At 42.6% G+C, this 21,388-nt stretch overlaps 1 protein-coding gene across 1 annotated transcript in view; it reads left to right on the top strand.

Moving 5' to 3' along the window:
* Nucleotides 1–470: 470 nt before the first annotated feature.
* The window catches only part of LOC144095541 (sterile alpha motif domain-containing protein 3-like), a 61,154-nt gene continuing 40,236 nt past the window's right edge, over nucleotides 471–21,388 (top strand). The window contains exons 1-6 of the mRNA XM_077629237.1: nucleotides 471–514; nucleotides 2,317–2,421; nucleotides 3,336–3,423; nucleotides 3,650–3,811; nucleotides 4,315–4,527; nucleotides 5,220–5,325. Coding sequence (XP_077485363.1) covers nucleotides 471–514; nucleotides 2,317–2,421; nucleotides 3,336–3,423; nucleotides 3,650–3,811; nucleotides 4,315–4,527; nucleotides 5,220–5,325 — 718 coding nt within the window. The remainder of the gene's footprint in view (nucleotides 515–2,316; nucleotides 2,422–3,335; nucleotides 3,424–3,649; nucleotides 3,812–4,314; nucleotides 4,528–5,219; nucleotides 5,326–21,388) is intronic.

Below are 21,388 nucleotides of genomic sequence, written 5' to 3'. Positions count from 1 at the left end.
ACGTATCTCAAAATTCTTTCACTCAGTATATCAGAACATCAACACACCTACGCAGCTGCGCCGAAATTTCGCACTAGGGAGAATCGTAATCATCCTGCAAACTTTTTCCACCTCGCAGCGCTTTGTGGAGGTGCAGCTCGGAGAATATTAGGCGACGCCGTCGCTATACTAAGCTGCATCGCGGGACATGAGCGATTGCCGCTATAGTGCGGCTGGCCGTGAAGTACAAAGGACATATTCTTCGGCGTCTTTTTGCTTCCTGGGCATTCCTGCGGGTTGTGCAAAGCTTGTAGTCCACCACTTTGACGTCATGAAATCACATTTTGTGGCTGCTGAATATGTAGAAACACCAGTTGGCGTAATCTTTACTGGAATTTTTTCGTAGATTTTGGATGGCCATTTTCAAGAATATGTTGACCTGGCAGCGGGAGATGAAATTCCTGACATGGCTAAAGTCACTGTACTAATTAATGATACTCAAGCCCCGGGTCATCCACCTGAGCCACCGCCTTTGGTATGTGACTAACAGCAAGTACCTGAATGTCATTGTGCAGTATATTACACCACTTCATACTTGCTCATTTCTCGTACAATTTGCTTATTGAAATTAACAAAATTTCTAATGAAGTGCATTATACAGGGAAATATTGAGTGCATCATCGTATTTTTAAAAAAAGTGAATTTTATACTTATGTGGTGATCATTGGTAGAGCTTGGGTGTATTGGCTTTCATATTTTTGTAGCGATAGCTACTTTACGGTGGCATTTTGAGCCTTCAGCGGGGGGGGGGGGGGGGGGGGGGCCGTGGCGGTGGCGGCGCCACCACCCCGTGGCTGTGTCGCCACGCTGTCACGTGGTTCGTTGCGTGGTTGGTCACGTGACCAAGTTCCTCTCAGCTAGCTGTCGTTATCGCGTCACCCCAAGTTTAACCACAGCTAAACCACCATCAATTTTGTAGTGATAGCTACATTACGGTAGCATTTCGAGCCTTCAGCATGGCGGCGCCGCCACGCTGTCACGTGGTGTGGAGTAGCTGCCGGCGGAGCGGCGCCGTGGCTGGTCACGTGACCAAGGTCCACTCAGCCAGCTGTAGCTATCACGTCATTCCAGGTTTAACTAGAGCTAAACACCGCCAATTTTTTGTTTTTTCTGTCCACAAGCATTTAGGATGCCTATTTATTGTTTACATTTTCTTTACGCATTTTTAAAATTAGTGATTGAAAGCACTGTCTGACCAAAATGCTTTTTGCTTCAAAAGCGAAAGTCAGAACTTGGGTTGCCAGTTTCATAGTAAATGCATATATCAAAAATAGCTGTTGTCATTACATGTTTGCAGTTATTTGTTGCTTGTTACTTGTTGTATTTATTGCTGAAAAATCAGGAAGCATTATCAGTCATTTTGTAATAGTAATATCATTTCTCATTGCTTGCTTCAGAACACAGTGCTTGAGATGGAATACAATATGCCTGTTCACAATAACATTGGAGCTGAACCAATGCAAGAACCTGTGCACTGTGATCTGTAAGTTTTTTTGATGCTTGAACTAAAATGCATGGGGTCATTATGCTGCTCAGCTTTCTCTAACTACCTTTTCTAATTTGTGACTGTTGTACTTGCACTAATGAGAATATTTGTGTTTAAAAAATTATTTCGGTTTACCGATTGCCAATAATGCCAATAATAAATGCCTCAATAATTTCATCTTGAAGGCAATTTAGCTACTTTGGCTGTTTAAAGCCCCAGTTGAATAAACAGAAATGATAAGTCCAGATATGCATATTGAACTCTAAAAACTAAAGGTTCTTCCCTGTCAGAGCACAACAGGAAAATTTTCGGGCCAGTGCTGTAGGAAAATGAGAGCAGTAGTAAGAAAAAAATCGGGCCTCTGCGTGTGCCGCTTTCTTTCATATAAACATGTGAAGTTGTGATGTCAATTTATTAGGGAAGAAAAAAATATCGGCAGTTAAATAACCTTGTAAGATGAAAATAATACACTAACCAGCTGCTGAAAGTGCTGGGTTTCTGCCATAAAGTATTTGCTTGTTGAAGCCCCTCATCGGGTCTTCCAATCCTCCCTCCTCCTCTAATCCTCTGCACATCTGAATTCTGGTCTCTGCTACATTTTCTGGATTGCTAGACAACTTAGAATGGATTCTATTTTATGCTGTCTTCCTGCCACTTTTTTCTTTTGGATTCTTTTTCATAAAGTGAATAGACTTTCTAAGATTACTGGAAACAAATACAAAGGGTTAAATTAAATCATATTTTAGGTTGCCATTTCCAGACAACAATGGAAAAGCCTTTGAATTGCCCAGCTTCGGTGGACTTCATGATTTGATCACGTCTGGCAAGCCGCTGACTTCATCTGTGCAGAGAAAGATTGTGGATCTTCTATTCCATGCTATGCTGAAGTACACAGTGTAAGTTAAGGAAGCATGGCTCATTGTTGCATCTGGGGGGCCCATAGAGTACCATGAGTATGTAAAACGCTATACATTTTTGCATTCCAGACTTGTCATACTGGCATTTCTGTTTCAGTGTGCAGTGTTAACCTCATTTTGCACATTTCATTTTCTCAACTCATGGAGCGTCTAATCAAAGTAGCCAAAGTGAATATATATAGTGGATAAACATCCACGTTATTAAATGTTTATGCAGTAAACCCTTGCAATTTAAAGTACCTTTTGAAGATTCAGAAAAATCGTGCTTAGAGCATTGTCTTGGCCACCCTTATATGGTGTCATATACCGTTACTTTAGACACATGATGAATAGCGCCAGTTAGTTGGGTTGCATTTTGCTACAGGGAGCAAATCCCAATTTACATGAATTAAGCTACATATTTCACATAATGCCCACATAGTACCGAATTTAAAAAGGTTGTGCTGGACACATCAGTGGCTACTTCCGTTATTGGGGTTTAACGTCCCAAAGCAACTAAGGCTTGAGAGACGCTGTATTCGAGGAGTCTGAAAATTTCGACCACCTGGCATTTTAACATGCACCGACATTGCACAGTACACAAAGGCCTCACTTTTTGCTTCTATTGAAAGGCAGCCGCCGCGGCCGGGATCGAACCCCCGTCTTTGGGGTTAGCAGTCAAGTGCCTTACCGCTGAGCCGCCGCGACGGGTTACATTTTAAGTCTTTGGCAAACTTTTCATTGCATGCTCTGCCACCATGGTAGTCATTCTGATTTTCCTTGGTATTCCAGTTGACAATAAAACGGCAATATTCTAATAAATTTGTGCTTAAAACATTCCTTGTAATGTTTCTTAGAAACTTGTTATGTTAATGTTTCATTCGTCTCTAAAAATAGCATTGCTTTCTGTACAGGGTGCCTACGAGGGACTTCTATGCTAGAGTTACACATCTTCTCCTTCAGAAGTACCCACAACTGACGGACGTCGTGGGAACTGGATCAGTAAGGAAACTCCCTTTGAGTGTTTCAGTGTTACAAAATATGATGTAGCTCCTTTTTGTATTATGTGCTTTGTTGGCATGCCAATTTGGCTTGAATGATTTTAATCTCACAGTGATTTCTTGTGCACGTTAGAGGTTCAGTCGAGTGCTTTCAGTTGTGAGCCATTTTGAACTGTGTATACTGAACAGTGCTGCTTTGTATTTATTTTGTCCTGTTTCTTTTAAAGGATTCCTGGAAAGTTTCATTGCGGTATAAGTTTAAGAATCAGCGACGACGGCTTTCAGAAGATCCACTAGTAGCTGAAAACAAGAGAACATTTGGTTCACAAAGAAAACAGGCTCAAGGCTTCACTTCAACCGAATTGAAGAGGCACACAAGACCAAAGCTAGTGAGAAACCTCTCGAGTTATAATCCTGTGACTTGAGCATTATTTACCAGGATTATTTGCCTTGCATCCTGGAAGTATACATGCAGTTGCACTCGGTCATATTCGTAATGAACTAATTGTGTATGCTTCCTAAATACTTTTCTTCTTTTCCTGCATGCACTTTATCATGTGTCATTCATAACAATTTTAAACTAATGCCATTTTCTACTAGTATGCACCAATGAAGGTAAACTTTAAGCTTTTCCTGTTCTAAACATTCATACTCTACAGGAGGTGTGAAAACATTGTCATGATTTGTTTTGCAATTTCACAAGCTGGAAAGCAAATCAAGACCACTTGTGCGAATCTGAGAATGCAACATTTTGAATCAAATCATAGTAGCAGATGTAGCTTGCATGAAACATACATTACAGGTCAGCATTTAAAGGGTGTATTAGGAGTAGGCATCCAGAGGTCCAGAAGAACCTATTTCATTGTTTAGAAGCTTGTCTGAAATATTGCAGCATATAAAGCATACAGCCATTTTGGGAGAAGATGACACCACTTTGGCAGCTCATGAAGAATGGCTTTTAGCCGAGGCAAAGAAAGGAGATGCTGATGAAAGTGGCATACGAGAGAGAATGACTCTGACTGCAAAGAGCAGGCTGCAAAGTATCAGAACGATGAAAATTGAAGATGTGAAAAAGCTGTACCCATATATGATGCAGCCAGAGAGGGTAAGCGATGGGCCTAATCTTTTTGCTTATGCATGAAGGATACCTAAAATACAATTTTGTAGCTCAAAATGTTTCGTCACATGCCCTAACTACTCACGAGACGGTGCCATCTGATAGAATTAGTAATTAGGGTGAATTAGAGTGGGAAAAGATAGTTTTGCATGAAAGGTACAAGAACATTACTAGAATCATTGGTAATCTGACTGGTGTTCATTATTTGCTGGCATGTTTAGCCTTTATTGACAAGACTTTATACTGACTATTTTTACGGGCTTAGGTTCACAGAAGGTGAAGAGCTGCAGTATCTGCAAGAGCTAGGTTTTAACTGCATTAGTTCAAGAAACAGACTTCATAGCTAATCTACCAATGATGTAATGAATGGCATGATTTTCCCACAAAAAACACTACATAATATTATAGAGAAGGGGCTGGAAGCTGGAATTCTTTGAAGGGCACAAAGCATATGAGCAAGTGGTAAGGGGAAAACTCGGGCACTAGCCAACAGTTCAGCAAGAGAGCTTAGCAAGTCGATTCTTCTTTCCGAACTGTTGGCTAGTGCCTGCTGTTTCTTTGCTTTATTTTTGTTCCTTAAGAATATTTTGTTTTCCATAATTACGTTTGATATTTCTTAATAGTGCTGTGAAGTAATAAACTTAAAACCAATATGCATGAACTCATTTTCTCTCATGTAGTTCATTGAGGACTTCAAACGGCTCATAAGGTCGGATGTGACTGATTGCATCAGCCGTGGCATTGACGCTACGGTTGCTCTTGGACGACAGGAGGCTGTTGCTTGCAGTGAGCCGATACTACAGCTTTTGCAAGCGACATTACCAATGGACCCAGCACGATGCAGGACACGACGTACGTGCTGAATTAGAAATCAAGTATAAAATTAATTTCAACTACATGTGCAGAATATCCTTTTTGTGCTTTATTTTTTTCACCTATAGGATGAAAGCGGAAGTGACATCCAAGTGGCTTAAAGTACTTTTTTTCATGTTTAGATTATTACAAATATTATAATAACTGGTGCCTTAAAAAATATTTTCGATGTAATTGCCTCACAAATATAGAATTGGTGATATGACTTGTTCAGAAGTATATATAAAAACATTTTTAAATCCAATAAATTCGAGTTTGCAGATATTTATGCAAATGTAAATGCTGCAAACTTGTATGCTATTCTTAGTGTCTTGCAGGATGACGTTATTTCAAAAATGTCTGCCAAATAAACTTTCTTGTTAAAAACAGCCTGTGATAGCATTTATTGCAGTGACATGGGTTTCTGTAAAAGAAATGAACTAGTCAAGTGCAAAGTGTATGCTATCTAATGTTGTGTGGATTTCATGTCACTTGTCAATACTTGTCAAATACTAGAGGAAGCCAACAGCCACTGACCTCAGAAAAGCACAGGAAATGTTTTTATTTTTTGCATTGGTTGTCAGTGTGAAATAGTAATATAATCATCGAGATAAATATTTATAAAGTGGAAGAAACAAGTGTGTGTCACCAGTAGGATCCGAAATGTGGGAAAGGCAAACTGTGTCATGGCATGGTTTTTCTTTTTCGAGTTGGTATTGCAGCTGGATGGTATATTTGATCATACTTTTTTTTCAGACCTCCTTTCTCTCGCAGCCTTGAAGATAATAGCCCTAAATGTCAAAGAACCAAAAGCTTTTCATAATATGTTTGTGCAAGAAGGTGTAAGTACTGCCACCTTTATATTTTTAGGATTACTTTCCAGTCGGGGAATTTCACTTGTGAATACAACTTAAGCATTCTTTTTTAGAGAAAATGGCACCAGTTGCATTTTTACTGCTTCGAATCCAACATCTCTGTTATTCATGCAAACAAAGATGATGCCTTTATTTTGGTTTTTAAGAGCAGTTCTTAAAGATGAATATGCATACATCCAAATAATGACCATTGTGTATTTATTTTGAAAGTATCAGATAAATCCTGTTATGGCCTATGATATCTTAATGGTATAAAATATTGCATTATGGATGATGCAAGCTTTAAAGTAGCCAGACACCTAGTACAAACTGCTGCAGTTAGCCACCTAAATTGTAAACTAGTTTCTCACTGCAGGGTCAAGATATGCCAATCACAGCTTGTGTACTGTACTCTGGAGAGTCCATTGAAGATGCAGACTACTTTTACCTCGTCGTGGAACGCAAGCGCCTGTTTTTTACGTGCAATGCAGAAGAAGGACTAATTGTGTTGCTTGGAGCCTACCGGCTGTTCAACCTGTGTTATTCCAGTGATGCATTTAACACGCGAGTTGTCTTGGAGCGCCTGTACCTAAAGATGAACGTGACAACACCCAGAACAGTTGTCACGAAGTTTTTAAACAAAGTTGTGAAAAAGCATTCAGTGGTAAATGCTGACTTCCAAAAAGCTTAATGCAAGGAACAGAAACCAAGTGCTAGTTTCTTTGGCATCATCTAAGAAGGTCAGCCAACTCAGCTGTTTGGTGTTAATTTTTTTGCGGGTGCTACAAGTTCCTTGTTTCAGTGGCACATTTTATAGCTGCTTTATAAACTCAGCGCTATATCGATTTCCGCACAGTGGCTGAGCAACTCGGTATAAAGCGTGAGAGACTATAGTATCCGCAAGCATGCTTTTGGAGTGCAGGCTTGGGAAGTGTCATGTTTCTGCATAGATATCAAATATTGTTCCATGTTCTGTGAGAAACATTCTTCATATTCACCCATTTATACAATGCAGTAAGCAGGATGTTGCTGCAAGCCGACTTGGGAGTAAGGTGTGGAGGATGTCTGGATAATGGTCTTGCCTGTGGAATAAAAGTAGGTTGCATTTTCCACCCATATGGTTTCTTTTATGTGTGCTTTTTTTCATTTTTAACTAATTTCTTTGCAACACTACACAGTTGCATATACTGTGCCAGTTCCTAGCTTTTGCTTTGCGAAAGACTTGTGGAGTCGCTCGTTAAGCACAAATTTGGAATTGTCACAGGAACACACCTGCCGATTGGGAAACACCCTACCTTGAAGGGTGCAGGTTCAGCACCCCTAGCAAAAGGGTGTGGTCCCAGCACCCCAATTAGAAGGGTGCAGATGCAACACCCAAGCCAAAGGGGTGTTAATATACACATCCCTAGGGTGCTCCCCATGCGACAAGCCATTTACACCCTTAGGGGTGTAAATTTTTTTACTGTGCAAGAGCCTATACAGCTCATTCATTTGCGAAAAAACGGTAAGTTTTGCTTCGCCTCAACCTACACGCGTTAAAGTGGCAGCAAAGAAATTAGGAAGTGATGTTTAGTTAAACTGTGGCCCGGCTTCAGTCAGCCAATGAACAGAAACGCAACTGCTCATTGCGATTGCTCCGCTCACGGACGAGCCTAGCGGAGCCGACTGGCAAGATGGTGAGCAGTAGCAAAGAAAGGTAGCTGCCGCCATAGAAAACAGTGGCCAAAAAGTGTCATCTACTGTCTGCGCTTTCGAGACGGATTCATCGCACCAGAAGGTTAGAAAGTGGCTCAAGATAGACGAAGTCTTGCCTTTGCTGGAGTGCAGGCCACGAACCCTTTCAAGAGCCCGACAAGGTAGAGGGCGGTGAAATGACGCGGCCTGTTCGCGTCAGGCCACGAACAACGCGAAATAGCACTGCGCGCTGTGAAAGACTGCTTGTAGTTCTTAACTTGCTACTTTACACAGCAAAAAAAGAGCCAACCAGAGAAAGTAAGTGACACAAACATGTGCTTTTTAGCCACCGCGGTGGCTAAGTGGCTCTTTTGCTGCTGACCCGAAAGGCGCAGGTTCGATCCCGGCCGCGGCGGTCCATTTTCTATGGAGGCGAAATTCCAGAGGCTCGTGTACTGTGTGTTGTCAGCGCACGTTTAAGAACACCAGGTGGTCGAAATTTCCGGAGCCCTTTACTAAGGCATCCCTCATAGCCTGCGCCGCTTTGGGACGTTAAACCCCCATAAACCTATCCAAACATGTGCTTTTAAGCAACAAAATGCGTTTCACACAAAAACAGTCAACCTGTATGGTTTAATATGTACAGAGTTTAGAAATTAAATTCATAAAGGTTGACGTAACCGGTCTGCGCCCAGCAGCTGCAAGCAAATCTACCACCAGCGGTGGCCGCGTTTCGATGGAGGCGAAACACAAAGGCGCCCGTTGTGCTGTGCGATGTCAGTGGACGTTAAGGATCCACAGTTGGTAGAAATTATTCCGTAGTCCTCCCTACGGCACCTCTTTCTTCCTTTCTGCTTTCACTCCCTCCTTTATCCCTTCCCTTACGGAGCGGCTCGCTAGCCAGCAGAACTTTCCCTAGGCGCGTAAGGGGAGTCTACAACGTGGGAGTAAAAGAAGGAGAAGAGAAAGAGATGCCATTGTGTGAGCTCCGGAACAAATGCTACCATCTGGGGAATTTCTAATAGCACAGACATCCAACAGCACACGAAAGCCTTTTTGCGTTTCGCCTCCATAGAAACGCGGCCCCCGCGGCCTGATTCGAACTCGAGAACGGCGCTCGCGCTTATCGTTTTAACGTATTGGGAGTGAATCGCGAAAATTCTAAACTAGAACTCATGCGGCGCTATTTCCTTCCCCCCTCCCCTAAAAAAAAAACAATTTTTTTCCAACTCTCTATTGAAAAAAGAATTCGAGCGTAGGCCAAACCAAACTCTCCGGTTCCTGCGGATAAAGTCATTTCGGGCCTCCCACGGTTTGGGACAGGAATAAAACCGAATTCATACGCTTTAAACACCTTCATGGCGGGCGTTAATTCCACAGTTGCGAGTAAAAAAAATTGAGTACAAGCTAACCAAAAATGTAGTCAGGCTCCTTTAAAATATGATATGAGAACTTGCAAAAAATAAATATGAAAGAAAAGCAGAGACCATACCAAAGGGTATCACGAAGCACAGCCTGGAGGAGAAAAAAAAACATAACACATCCGTCCCAACGTCTAAGACGTAGAAAATCAAATAGCCGCAAAGGCCGAAAAGTGAAGTCCCAAAAGGTACGCTTTCTGGCAGCAAAGCACAAATCTCTACAATGGGAGAATAATTGTAAGAGGTCGGAGATTTTTTTTAAACGGAGGAGCAGAGGGAGAACAAGGAATGGACTTCGGAGTCGAATCGAACTCGCATGGGCAACTCTGCTCCCCAAACCATTCAATCTCCCTTTCGTTTTCATGCGAAGCGAGCCAGCGTGGCACACGTGAGCGACACACGGGTTCATTCGGTTTAGTCCGGTAAGCTTCGTATTCACCGGCAGGAGACAAAACACCTGTTTTCCTGACAGGGACACCAGCTGTAAAGAAAGCACAGATGCAGCAACAACTTCGCCGCTTTCTAGGCTGAAAGCCGCCGCCAGGGGGCAGCCAGAAAACTACGCGCCTCGCATTTATTGTCCGGGATCGAAAAATAAAGCCTGCCGCCTTAAATCTCTCACTCTGCCCCCGTATCCACCTCATACTCTCCGCGTTTCTTGCGCCCTAGCCTATATCCACGATTCCTTCCTCACGCCTAATTCCACGATTCCTTCCTCACTTGCTGTTATTTAAATCATGCCGATTTTCCTCTGCTTTTCTTTTTGATTTTTGACCTTACTCTATGCCGTTTGGCGAGATGCAAAGTGAGAGATAAGCCGCTGTATTTGTGTTTACTTTCTTGCTTATTTGATGTATAGACATATAACCCAGAGCCTTACAGCACTAAACAGATAACCAAGACTGGCACATCAGCTACCGGCACTGGCTTATCCGTACCTTGATAAATCCGCAAATGGTATATTTAGACGCTGGTTTTTCAAGCAGAAGGCCAAGAGCAGCGCTATAAAAGTGTCATACCCACTTTACGCTCATTTTAGTGCACTTTTGTTTTATACCTTAGCAACTGCTTCCTGGTCTCGCTCATCAAGTGCCTTAATTCAATGCGAACAGCTCGGGGACAGCTGCGAGGAGAAGCCATTGGAAATAACGTTGAATTTGATTTTGTTCTGACGAAGCATAATGCCGCCTGCCCTATGAAGCCCATGCATTTTTCTATACATGGCACACACTCTAACAGACGTGATGAACGTGTGTGAACCCTTGGTCAGAAGCGTTAAGACTTTAAGATTTCCTTTTCAGCCGCATACTGCTCCACTCACGGCTGACCGAAAGAGAAAAAATGATTTGAATGAGGAAGACGAGAGTTCTACTTGCCCTGCAGAGATTTAAATCGTCCGGATATTTATTCTGATTTTCTCGCTACACCACTGAAAAAGAAACCTTGTGGTGTTAAGAATTTTACCCAAGGATGTGCTACAATATCTCGTAGTGCAGTTAAAAATTGTTCATGTCCTGTTTTTTACAGAAGAAAACTCAGGAACAGGAGCCCGAAAGTCGGAGGTGGGTGGGTACGTGCTGTCTGGTACAGTGTGTCTACGACCGTACTCTGGATCGTAGAACAAACTCTATTTCCTTTCTTGCGCAGCTGAAGACACAGGCAGACACAAGGGAAGTCGACTTAGGCGTGCGGAGCGACGTTGCTAGTCCGATCGCGTGCGAAAGTTCGATTTGGTTCGATTCGTGTCCTCTGCTTCTTCATTGTCAGTCACGGCTCGGAGTGAAACGTGCGCCTAGAATGTTTGTCTCTCTTTTAGCTATTTTATTTTCCCCCATGTCGAAGGGGCGCTGAAAGGCCAGGCGAGGTACTTCGAGTGGGCGAAGGACCAAGAGGCTGGTGGAACTGAAATCTCTTCGCATATTTCCTGAGTGCTTGTATGAATGTAATGCTCTTGCTGCCACTGGCGCTGACGAGAAAGTCTTCGCGGCACGCTGCTTTCCCAGGAAAGGTGGTTTATTTTTATGCGGGCAGGCTAGGCGTGTTGTTTCCCCTCTTGCAACTCGCGGCCTTTGTGACAACGGTGAGAGGAAGTGCACAGTAAGGGCTTCCTGGTTGCATAGCCTTCGATCCGAAAGTGAATTGAGCAAGAAGACACTGGGGAGGTGAGAGAAGAAGGGGTCGCGAGGAGCTGTAGAAGGAAGTGAACAAGACTACAGGACTGACTAAAGTAATTGAAAAGAGCAAAGTAAGAGCGTATTCGGCAAACGCCCGACTCAGTTCTCGGCCTAGGCCTGCATTATTTACTTCTCCGTCTCCTTATCTAAACATTTCTCTTCTCTTCGTTTTTTCTTCAAGTTGGAACACTCTCCTCGAGGTTCAATAATGCTGTTTCCAAACTAAAATAATTTTATTTTTTACTTCTTGGCATTCGTATAGGTTTATCTCACCTATTCCCTTTACCTCCTAATTTCTTGCCCTGAAGATTTACTTTACCCAGTGCGTTATAGACTTGGGGACACGAAGGCGCTCGATGACTTTAGGATTGTTTTTCCTTGCTTCCTTTCTTTCCCTTTTGTTTTCTTTTTTCTTCTTGAGAAAAAAAAATACAGGGTCGAACGGAGATTGTGGTTGCGCCCTTCGAGGGGTATACCGCTACGGCTGAGTGAACCGGCGATAGTTCATAGTATTGCGTGGAGGTCTGGGGTGTGTCCGAAGGCAAACTCATTCGGCGGAAAAAGTGAACCCCATACGTTTTCGACCACGCAGCCCTTCCGCGCGGTAACAAGGAGGAAAAAACTTCAATTGCAACACTGCTGTCTTCTTCTTGTAGTAGTTTGCATTTCTTTCGTTTCACCAATATAGCGTGATAGTCGCAGACAGGGGAAACAGCACAAGTTTAGTAGTATACTCTACTAACTACTTACAGAGGCTAGACTACAGCGCCATTCACTTCTGTATGGCGAGAATCAGTAATGCTCGGTGTAGACAGAAAAATTGTCAAAGTCAATTTTCTGGCCCATAAATGCGCTATTGATGTCAGACAAACGCCAGCATGCTCCAAAACAGTCACACGGATCACTGTTTACTCATAAAAATAATTGGACGGAATTGTCCTCAGAGTTCTTTTAGGCATATTCTTACTTAAGATATGAAGCCATGATCAACTTCCCTACAAGTGACTCAACCAGATAGGGTCATGATCGTATGGTGTTTAAAAGCTGCCAAATAGTCACCCCTAATCATTTTTTTTTAATGAAGAAATTTAAGTCACGTCTAGCTTAATTCCTTTTTGTCAAAAACGAGCAGCGAGAAATGAAAAGTAGTGAGAATAGCTTGATAAGGTCTTGGCCCCTTCGCTAAAATTTCTATAAATGCTGATCTTTTGCTTCAAAAAATGTTTGTAATACCTTTTCAGTACATGTGTGAAGATTTTCGATAATGCGCCATAGAGGAGCTTACTTCTTCTCAAATGCGGTAATTAGGTTCATAAATTTGATCAAATCTGCCATCTTGCAAGTTCTTTACTAATCTGAGTACAGTGCAGCCTAAGAGTACATGCGATATATGAGAAAAAGTGATTTCAATTTATTTGTGGCGCAACTGTATTTCACATAATTTTTTAAGGATTGAAAAACATGTTATCGCTGCACTTGTACTTGATGGAAGTATATATAATGAACCTTTATTCAGAGGAGGTCTAAGGAAATACATTGAAAATCGAATAAAGCTCACTGGTGGGATGGTAAAAAAAAATACTTCTGCATTGTATAGCACTCGTCTATTTTGCAGCAAATTTCATTAGAAAAAAAATTGTTAACCCTTGTGGTTCATCAAACTAATTTACATACTAGAAAAGTTGTAGCATCAACGCATTAAACATATACTAGTGCCGCGAAGTATTGTTCTGTTTCTTCGTTGATTCTCAAAGAGGCCGCGATAGCGCTAGCACTCGCGCAGCCCAAAGTGGGAAGAATTGTCGCTGACTCGCAAAAGGCGTATAACAGTTACAGAAAGGGGTGGGTGTCCCTTGCGGCACTAGGAATTCTCAAAAGTAAACGCGACGTTCCTGAAAGGAAAGTTGAGTTGATATGGACACCGGCTCACTCTGGGCTGGAGTGCAACGAACTTGCCCACCAGTTCGCCCGAGAGATGAAATACCGGGCAGAGGAAGGTGAGCCACAGTCCATTATTAGTTATAAGAAAATTACGAACTATTACAAGACGGAGAGGCGACGTTACCCCGATCCTCACAAATCGCTTACCAGAGAACAGCAAGCGATCTACAGGCAGATACAGGCAGGATCCTTCCCGCACCCTTACCTTCAAAACAAGATGTACCCGGAAAGGTACGAGAAGGAATGTGATTTCTGCAAGGCGCAGTTAGGCACGCTCCAACATGTCATTGGAGTATGCAACTTCAACAAGGAAATCCCCCCACTTCTTACCTGCCCCACAACCCCACCCTATCCCTCACCCTCACTTACCGAGCGATGGGAGACCTTGCTAACCAGCCCCGCCGTGGAAGACCAGTTCGTCCTGATCTCCAGGAGCCAGGCGGCTAGGGAAGCATATGGGTCCCGTGAAGAGGGAACCACTCCCATCGACGGCGTCTAAGCAGACGTCGAGCTCGAATCAATAAAGTTGTTTCTCTCTCTCTCTCTCAAAGACGCCAGCACGCGGCTTCAGAATTGTGTTTGTGAGACGATATTAGACCAAGTTTATCTTGATTGATCGCGGGCACGCAGAATTGTATCCTGAATTTTCCAGATTTTTGCATTTGCTTTTATGTTCCTATCTCGAAAGTTCCTTGCTAGCTTTAAATTGAGTGCGGCCAAGAACTGCAGCCATTCCGTTTGACGACCTCCGAGCAAACTTGTTGCTACGCCACCGCAGAGTCATTAAGTTCTTTGTGGGCGCAGCTCTGCCCAAAATAGAATTATTTCTGGGAGGCATTTTCGCTGTCTCTCTGACCACTAAGTGACAATTTTGTAGCACAGAGAATGCAAAGGGCACATAAAACATAAAAAGCACATAAAACTTAATTCTAATTTTACTAGATTTGTTCTTGAATATGGTAATTATATCCATAAAGTAGATCTAAATAAAGCCAATTCAACTTAATTCTTTATTAATCTTCCTACAGTGCGGCATGAGAGCACTTATATTAGTACGTGCGAGGTGAGGCAAGATGTGCTTTATCTACCCACCGGTGATACAATCGGTACAAGCTTTCCCCTGGCCTGGTGCTCGGCTAGTAAGGGGTGAAATGCTTGGAAAATGGGTCTTCAACCCCACCTTGAGAAATAGAAAATACGTTGTGCCATGGCGCTCTTTGGCCACAGATGCCCTTGCGCCATAAATATCTATCGTCATCATCATCTATGTGCTTTATCGATGGCATTAATATATTTCACGTATATTTTTGTATGCAAAAAACCAAGACTGCTCCCTTTGTAGTTGATGAAAGTTTATAAGACGAACCTTCAATCAGACAAGGAGATCCAAGGAAATATATTAAACACCAAATAGAGCTCACTGGTAGGAAGAAAAAAAGAACTTCCTCGGTGAATACCACTGTTTTGTTGCAGTAATTTTCATTTGAAATGTAAAAAAACATGATAGACCCTGTGGTCTAGCAAAAAAATCTGCGATACTTGAGAAGTGGCAGCACCGGTGCATTACCGTATATACACGTGTATAAGCCGCAATCGTGTATCGCCCAGACCCCCTCCCTTTCGGCCGCAAAGACTTGAAAAAAAAAATAAAACGACTCATAAACGCGCCTAGGCCCACAAAGTGCTACAAGATGGCGTCAGTTAGTTTTTCCCACACCGCATTCATTATCATCATTGTTGCGCAACACGAAGTTTCTGCTGCTTTCTGTTCCCGGTTTTCACGGTGCCTTGCACAGCGCCTATTGGTGTTTCTTATCCGGTGCTTCGGCCGTAATTGTGCCGACTGCTTGCGGGAACTTCTGGGTTGCGTGCGCCGTCGTGTGGCATGCTGCGTGCTTTTCACCGCCAACAAAGAAGTAATGGGCAAGCGTAGACGATCCTACATCTGCAGGCTCCAAACTTCAAGCGCCAAAATACACCGAGGAACACGGTAAACAGGAGGCCAGGCGCAAGTTTGACGCTGACGAAATGTGCGTTCGCTGCTTGTGTATGCAAATGCAAGACCTCGGCGAGGCTACTCGAACCCGGAAGGCTTTCCGTGGGAAGCAATGCAAGCTCCCAAAACTTGAAGCGGACCTCGCCGAGTTCGTTCCCACTAGTAAGACCAACGGCTTCGCGGTGTCTACGGAAACGATCCGCATGAAAGCAGTCGCTATCGCTCAGCACATAAACATTCTACCTGCAGACCTCAAAGACAGTCGAGGGTGGCTTCAACGTTTTATAAAACGGCACCAACTCTCCATCCGCCATCAAACGACGATTAACTAGAAGCTGCCAGTCGAATACGATGACCAAATAGAGAAGTTTTATCACTTTTTCAACCCACTTCGGAGTTAACATCAGTACGACCTCTCCCAGCAACGTAATGCATTTACGACTCCTGTCTGTGTTAGATGCCTCTGAAAATTGCACGGTGGAAGCCAAAAGCGCAAAAAGTGTCTCCGTGTGCACTACTGGGGCCGAACGGGAAAGGTTCAGAGTGATGCTTTGCAACACCGCTGATGGAAGGAAGCTTCCGCTCTACGTTGTCTTTAAAAGAAAGACTCCGTCAAGAGAGGTTTCCCCATTGTATCGTAGTCCGGGTGCAAGAAAAAGGATGGATTTCTGGCGAATTGGTCATAGACTGTCTGAAAACAGTGTGTTAGAACCGACCAGGAGGCCTACCACGCCGCAAATCTTTTCTTGAGCTCAACAGCTTTATAGGGCACCTAACAGCCAGAGTGAAGACTCGGCTGGCAGGCTGGCGAACGGACTTAGCCATAATTCCTTATGGCCTGATAAGCGTGGTGCAGCCGCTCGAAGTTTGCGTTAACCGGCAATTCAAGGAGAAATTTTGGCGGTGCTACACCGTGTGGATGGCCGCGGGCAACAACGGAACAACTCCGACAGGGTGGCTGAAGGGAGCGTCCCCCCATCGAGTCAGCGATTGGATTCTGAACGCGTGGCGTTCGTTGTCAGCGGACACCATCTCAAAGAGCTCTAGAGTCGCGGGGCTGTCAAACGCCATGGACGGCACATAGGACGACCAGCTTTGGGAGCACGCCAATGAGGCGAGCTCGTCCGACAGCGGTGAGAGTGCCATTGAGCTGAGCTTTTCCGACGGCAGTTAGCGCGAAAGCAGCGATTAATGGTGAAATAAAATGTTCGTATCTGTCGCCAGCTTTTTAATTATCTGACGCAGTAGTGACAGTGACACCAAAATGCGTTAATGTGTAGCTATAGTCCTGATTCGTGTATGACACGCACATGAGAAAATCTGACCAAAATAAAAAGTGCTGCTTATACACGAGTATATACATACGAATTTTTTTATTTCAGGGGATTGCAATCGTCTTGACCACACTCCGGTCCCTGCCGCCATGAAACTTAAGACTGAACAAAAACTGAGAGGATGTTCTTACTCAAGTGTATCTAAAGCACGCCGCCGAAGACTTTTCCAGAGTAAGATAATTTTTACCCTTTCTAAAAGTATATTTTTAGCACTTGAGAATTTGTCTCTTTAGGCGATTAAAGCTTTTATTGAATCACCGTAATCACAAAGTAACTCGTTAACGAGATTCGTAGCAAAAGACTAACATTTCCGCAATTTTACTTGCAACAACTCTCTGAAAGACGGAATTCTTATTCCCATCAATAACAAACGTTGTTGACTCCACTCAGGTAGGGGTGTGATTACCTAATTACTGCTTTTGTGCCTTGTTGAGTATTCATTGATGTTCTTAATATTATAAAAGATTATTGCTTGTACTGCTTCTTTAACCACTTTGTGTTTGGAATTACCTTCAAAAATGTGCTCTATCATTTTATTGTTGCTGTGAACTGGCCTTCCCTTCTCAAAAGTAGATTTTACGTACTTTTCCCCTTGAAGCATTCACAAACAAGCGAACATGGCTTTTGGTTGACTCATGTTTATTTGAAGAGCTTGCATTCATCCAAATGCCGTTTTCCAGTCAAAATGTTCGTTCGTTCCTCAAAATGCGCAAAAGAATACACTGAGTTTTCTCTCACGATACGGTCAACGGTTCTTCGTAGTAAAAGAGCATTAGCAAGGATGGTTGATGTCCTTAATGTTCTGCCATCTCCCAAGATAAACTAATCTACACGTTTGGTATTGTTGGAGTTGCTTCATTTCTTCTAGCAATCTACCCTTTTGTCGGTATGCATCACTGAATCACCATGTATTAAAGCCAATAGAACTCAATGAATCGTGTTCGACTTAACGTGAATTATTCTCTTCTTTCCATATCCCTACTTAGAATTACTCGAAAGTTTTAATCTTTTCATTTTTGCTTATATTGCTACTTCACTTGCGAAATTATTCCGGTCCTGCCCTATCTTTTTTATCAACTTCAGTTTTTTTTACTTCGTCTTGGCCTTTGTATCAATGTTATGTTTACAAATCTGTTAAACGTTTCAATGACGCCATGGGCATAGCCCCACCCTTAATGCTACAAAGTGTTGAGGCTGAGGTAAATGAAATAGAAAAACTTGGCGTCTTCATGGCTTTCTAGTGCATAAAGATTCGTATTGAGATTGCTCTGAAGGCTGCAGCATAAGTTAACTTTTGGGACTGTGCTTCCACTGAATATGTCTTAATTTATATATTCTCCTGACCATAAATAGGACTAGTTCCCTAAGATATGCCAAAATGTCTTTAGGATTACTTGTTTATTCGTGGAACGCTAGGTTTGCGCTGTGGTGTGAAAATGAAACAAATAACTAACTTGCATACTAATGTTCAAAACGAACGGCATCTGGAAAATGACCACGAATAGGAAGTTTTGTCGCTAGTCGGAAAGTTTTAAACTAAGATATGAACATTACAATACACTGTGATGACTAAGCCTATATGGTCACAGTGTATTGTAATGTTCATATCTTAGTTTGAAACTTACTTTCCGCCTAGTGGCAATATTTCCTATCGTGGTCATTTTCCAGATCCCTTTCCAGACTAAGCCTATAAGATGGAAGACGAAGATGTTGTTGGAGTTACTGTCGCCTCAGCTCTGTTTCTTTATCTAGTTTTGCCTAATTTACGTAATTTTATTTAAATATTCTAGGACGGAAGCTTCTTCAAGGCGGTACTGTCCCCATGGGAGGAGCACGGCTGCTCCGGCGCCGGCAAGCCTAAAGGGACCACGCCAATCTAAGGAGGCTGGCTCGGAAGAGGCGGCCATGGGTTCCCAGGCTGTGGAGCGACCAAAACATGGACACGACCATCCGTCCAACGAGACCTCATCGCTTAGTGGGGATGAGTCAACAATCGTGGACGGTGAAGAGTCAGTGATCGATAAGGCTGACGTGGATAACGAGGGCTCCAAGTTGGTGAGTCGTCGCAAGCAATGAACGATTGGGATGCCGGTATTGGTTGAGCCCACAAAGAAAGGGATTCATTTTATTTATTTATTTATTTATTTATTTATTTATTTATTTATTTACAAATACTGCTGTCTCGGAAGGGAGACATAGCAGGAGTGGGTACATACATTGGTAAAAACAAATAACATGGGTAACATAGAAACAGATAGCATAGCGGTATTAAAACAGATCAACAGGTCAAATTGTTAGGCAGCTTAACTCTTCAATTGGCAATGCGCGAAGTGAGCCGTCCAATCGATTCCAAATTTCAACAGTTAGCGGGAAAAAAAGAAAAATTAAAGCATCCTATATGTGGTTTGAAAGGACCAATGTTTAATGGCTGGTTCTGTCGGGTTGCAAGTGCGCTTAAGGACACAAAAGAGAAGGGTGCCTGAAAGCGAGATGGCGTGTGAACGATCTTGTGCAGCATGATAATACGTTCACGTGTGCGCCTATGTTCTAACGTTTGCAAACATTAAGTGTGCATATGAGAAGAAGTTGAAAAGTTGCGATCGTACCGGTCAAAGATGAATCATACTCCTTTTTTATTAACCGATTCTAAACGGTCAATATTGCGCGTGATTAGGGGACCAAACAGTTGAGGCGTACTCCAGGATCGGTCGAACTAGTGATTGGTAAGCAGTTAATTTACATTCCTTCGTGGCATTTTTTAAGGTTCGTTTGAGATAGCCAAGCTTGCGAATTGCTTTCCCAAAAATATTATTAATATGAGCATTCCGTTTTAAGTTATATGAAAAAATAACATCCAAGTATCTGAACTCGCTGACATAGGTTAAGTAGTTATCGTTATTACAGTAAGAGAAATGCAGCGGATTATTTTTGTTACCGAAGGTCATTGCAACTGTTTTAGTGAAATTAATTGTAATTTGCCATGCGTTACTCCATTCACAGAACAATGAAAACACTTTGTTTAGTTCCTGTTGATCATGGGCGTTAGCAACATTACGATAAAGCGCGCAGTCATCGGCATATCGGCGTAACTTCATTGCGGTGTCATTAATAACATTTGCGACATCATTATTAAAAGTTATATTTAATAGAGGCCCAAGCACCGATCCTTGGGGCACACCTGAGGTTACAGTGACTGACGATGACTGTGCATGGTGGAAAGTTACGAACTGGGATCTTAAGTGTAAGTAGTCGGTTTGTCCAGTCGAGTAACTTATTGCCGTTAGATATGATACGTAGTTCACGAAGAAGCTTGTTATGGCAGACCATGTCAAATGCTTTGGAATAATTTATAAATATTGCATCGATTTGATCGCGATTATTTAATGCGGAAGCTATGTCGTGAGTAAATTCAATGAGCTGAGTGAAAGTGGAAAAACCAGATCGAAAACCGTGCTGACAGTGTGGCAGTAGATTATGACAACTTAAGTATTGAACAATGTGCTCAAGAAGCTTGCAGCAAGTGGTAATTATAGAGATTGGTCGGTAATTACTAATTGGCTGTTTATCGCCAGATTTAAACACCGGCATCACATTGGCAATTTTCCAAGCCTTTGGAACGGAGGGTGTGTCCAGTAATTTATTGAAAATGACTAAGATAACGCGCACTCCATTCCGAGTACATCTTCAAGAACATATTAGGGATGGCATCTGGTCCCGCACATTTAGTTGTGTCAATTTTTAATAACAGATTGTGAACCCCAGCGTAACTTAGTTCGAGGTTGGATAACTGGTGTTCCGAGCTATGAGTGAAAGCAGGATTGTTACCATCATCAAGATGGAAGACAGAGTGAAAGTAGCTATTAAAGGTTTTAGAAATCGTTACGTAATCAAAGCAAGGCTGATGGTTGATAATAAAGGATACAAAGTCATGAGAAAGGGGTAATATTGTTTTCCAGAATTTCGATGGGTTTTCTTTCATGAAGGTTGACAGTGTTGTGTTGAAGTAAAAGTGTTTCGCTTCTGTCATTTTTGTTTTTAGTTCAGACTTGAGTGAAAGAAGTAGTGAGCCGCGGTTTTCGTTTTGTGACCGGCTACGCTTGCACATGCGCTTGATGCGTCTTATGAGATGAATTATGTCTCTTGCGTACCATGGATGCTTGGGGTTATGTTTCACACATTTTGTGGGGACGAACTGAAGCACACAGCTCTGTACTAAGCTGTGAAACTGCTCTAATAAAGCATCAACACCACACGTTTCACTGCCAGTCACGAAATCTCCGAAAGACGACTCTAGCAGTTCAACAATAGCATGGTCGTTAGCACGGGTAAAATTTGTAACCATATTGAATGTCGGCTTATGGGGCTTACAAACCACATTAAATTGCACGAAAACACCCTTGTGATCTGACAGTCCGTCGACTACGTCACATTGAAAACCGCACTGTAGCAACTGTTCATTAACAAAAACAAGGTAGAGAACAGAGTTTACTCGAGTTGGACACTTAACCACTTGTGTTAAATCAAATGATATAGCCATATTAATTAAGAATTCCCAAACAGCCCTGTCAAGACCTGTTGAAATTATCAAGTTCCAATCGATACA

Source organism: Amblyomma americanum, chromosome 6 (assembly GCF_052857255.1).
Source record: "Amblyomma americanum isolate KBUSLIRL-KWMA chromosome 6, ASM5285725v1, whole genome shotgun sequence".
In the NCBI taxonomy this organism is placed as follows: Eukaryota; Metazoa; Arthropoda; class Arachnida; order Ixodida; family Ixodidae; genus Amblyomma; species Amblyomma americanum.
This window is presented reverse-complemented; position numbering and strand designations above follow the sequence as displayed.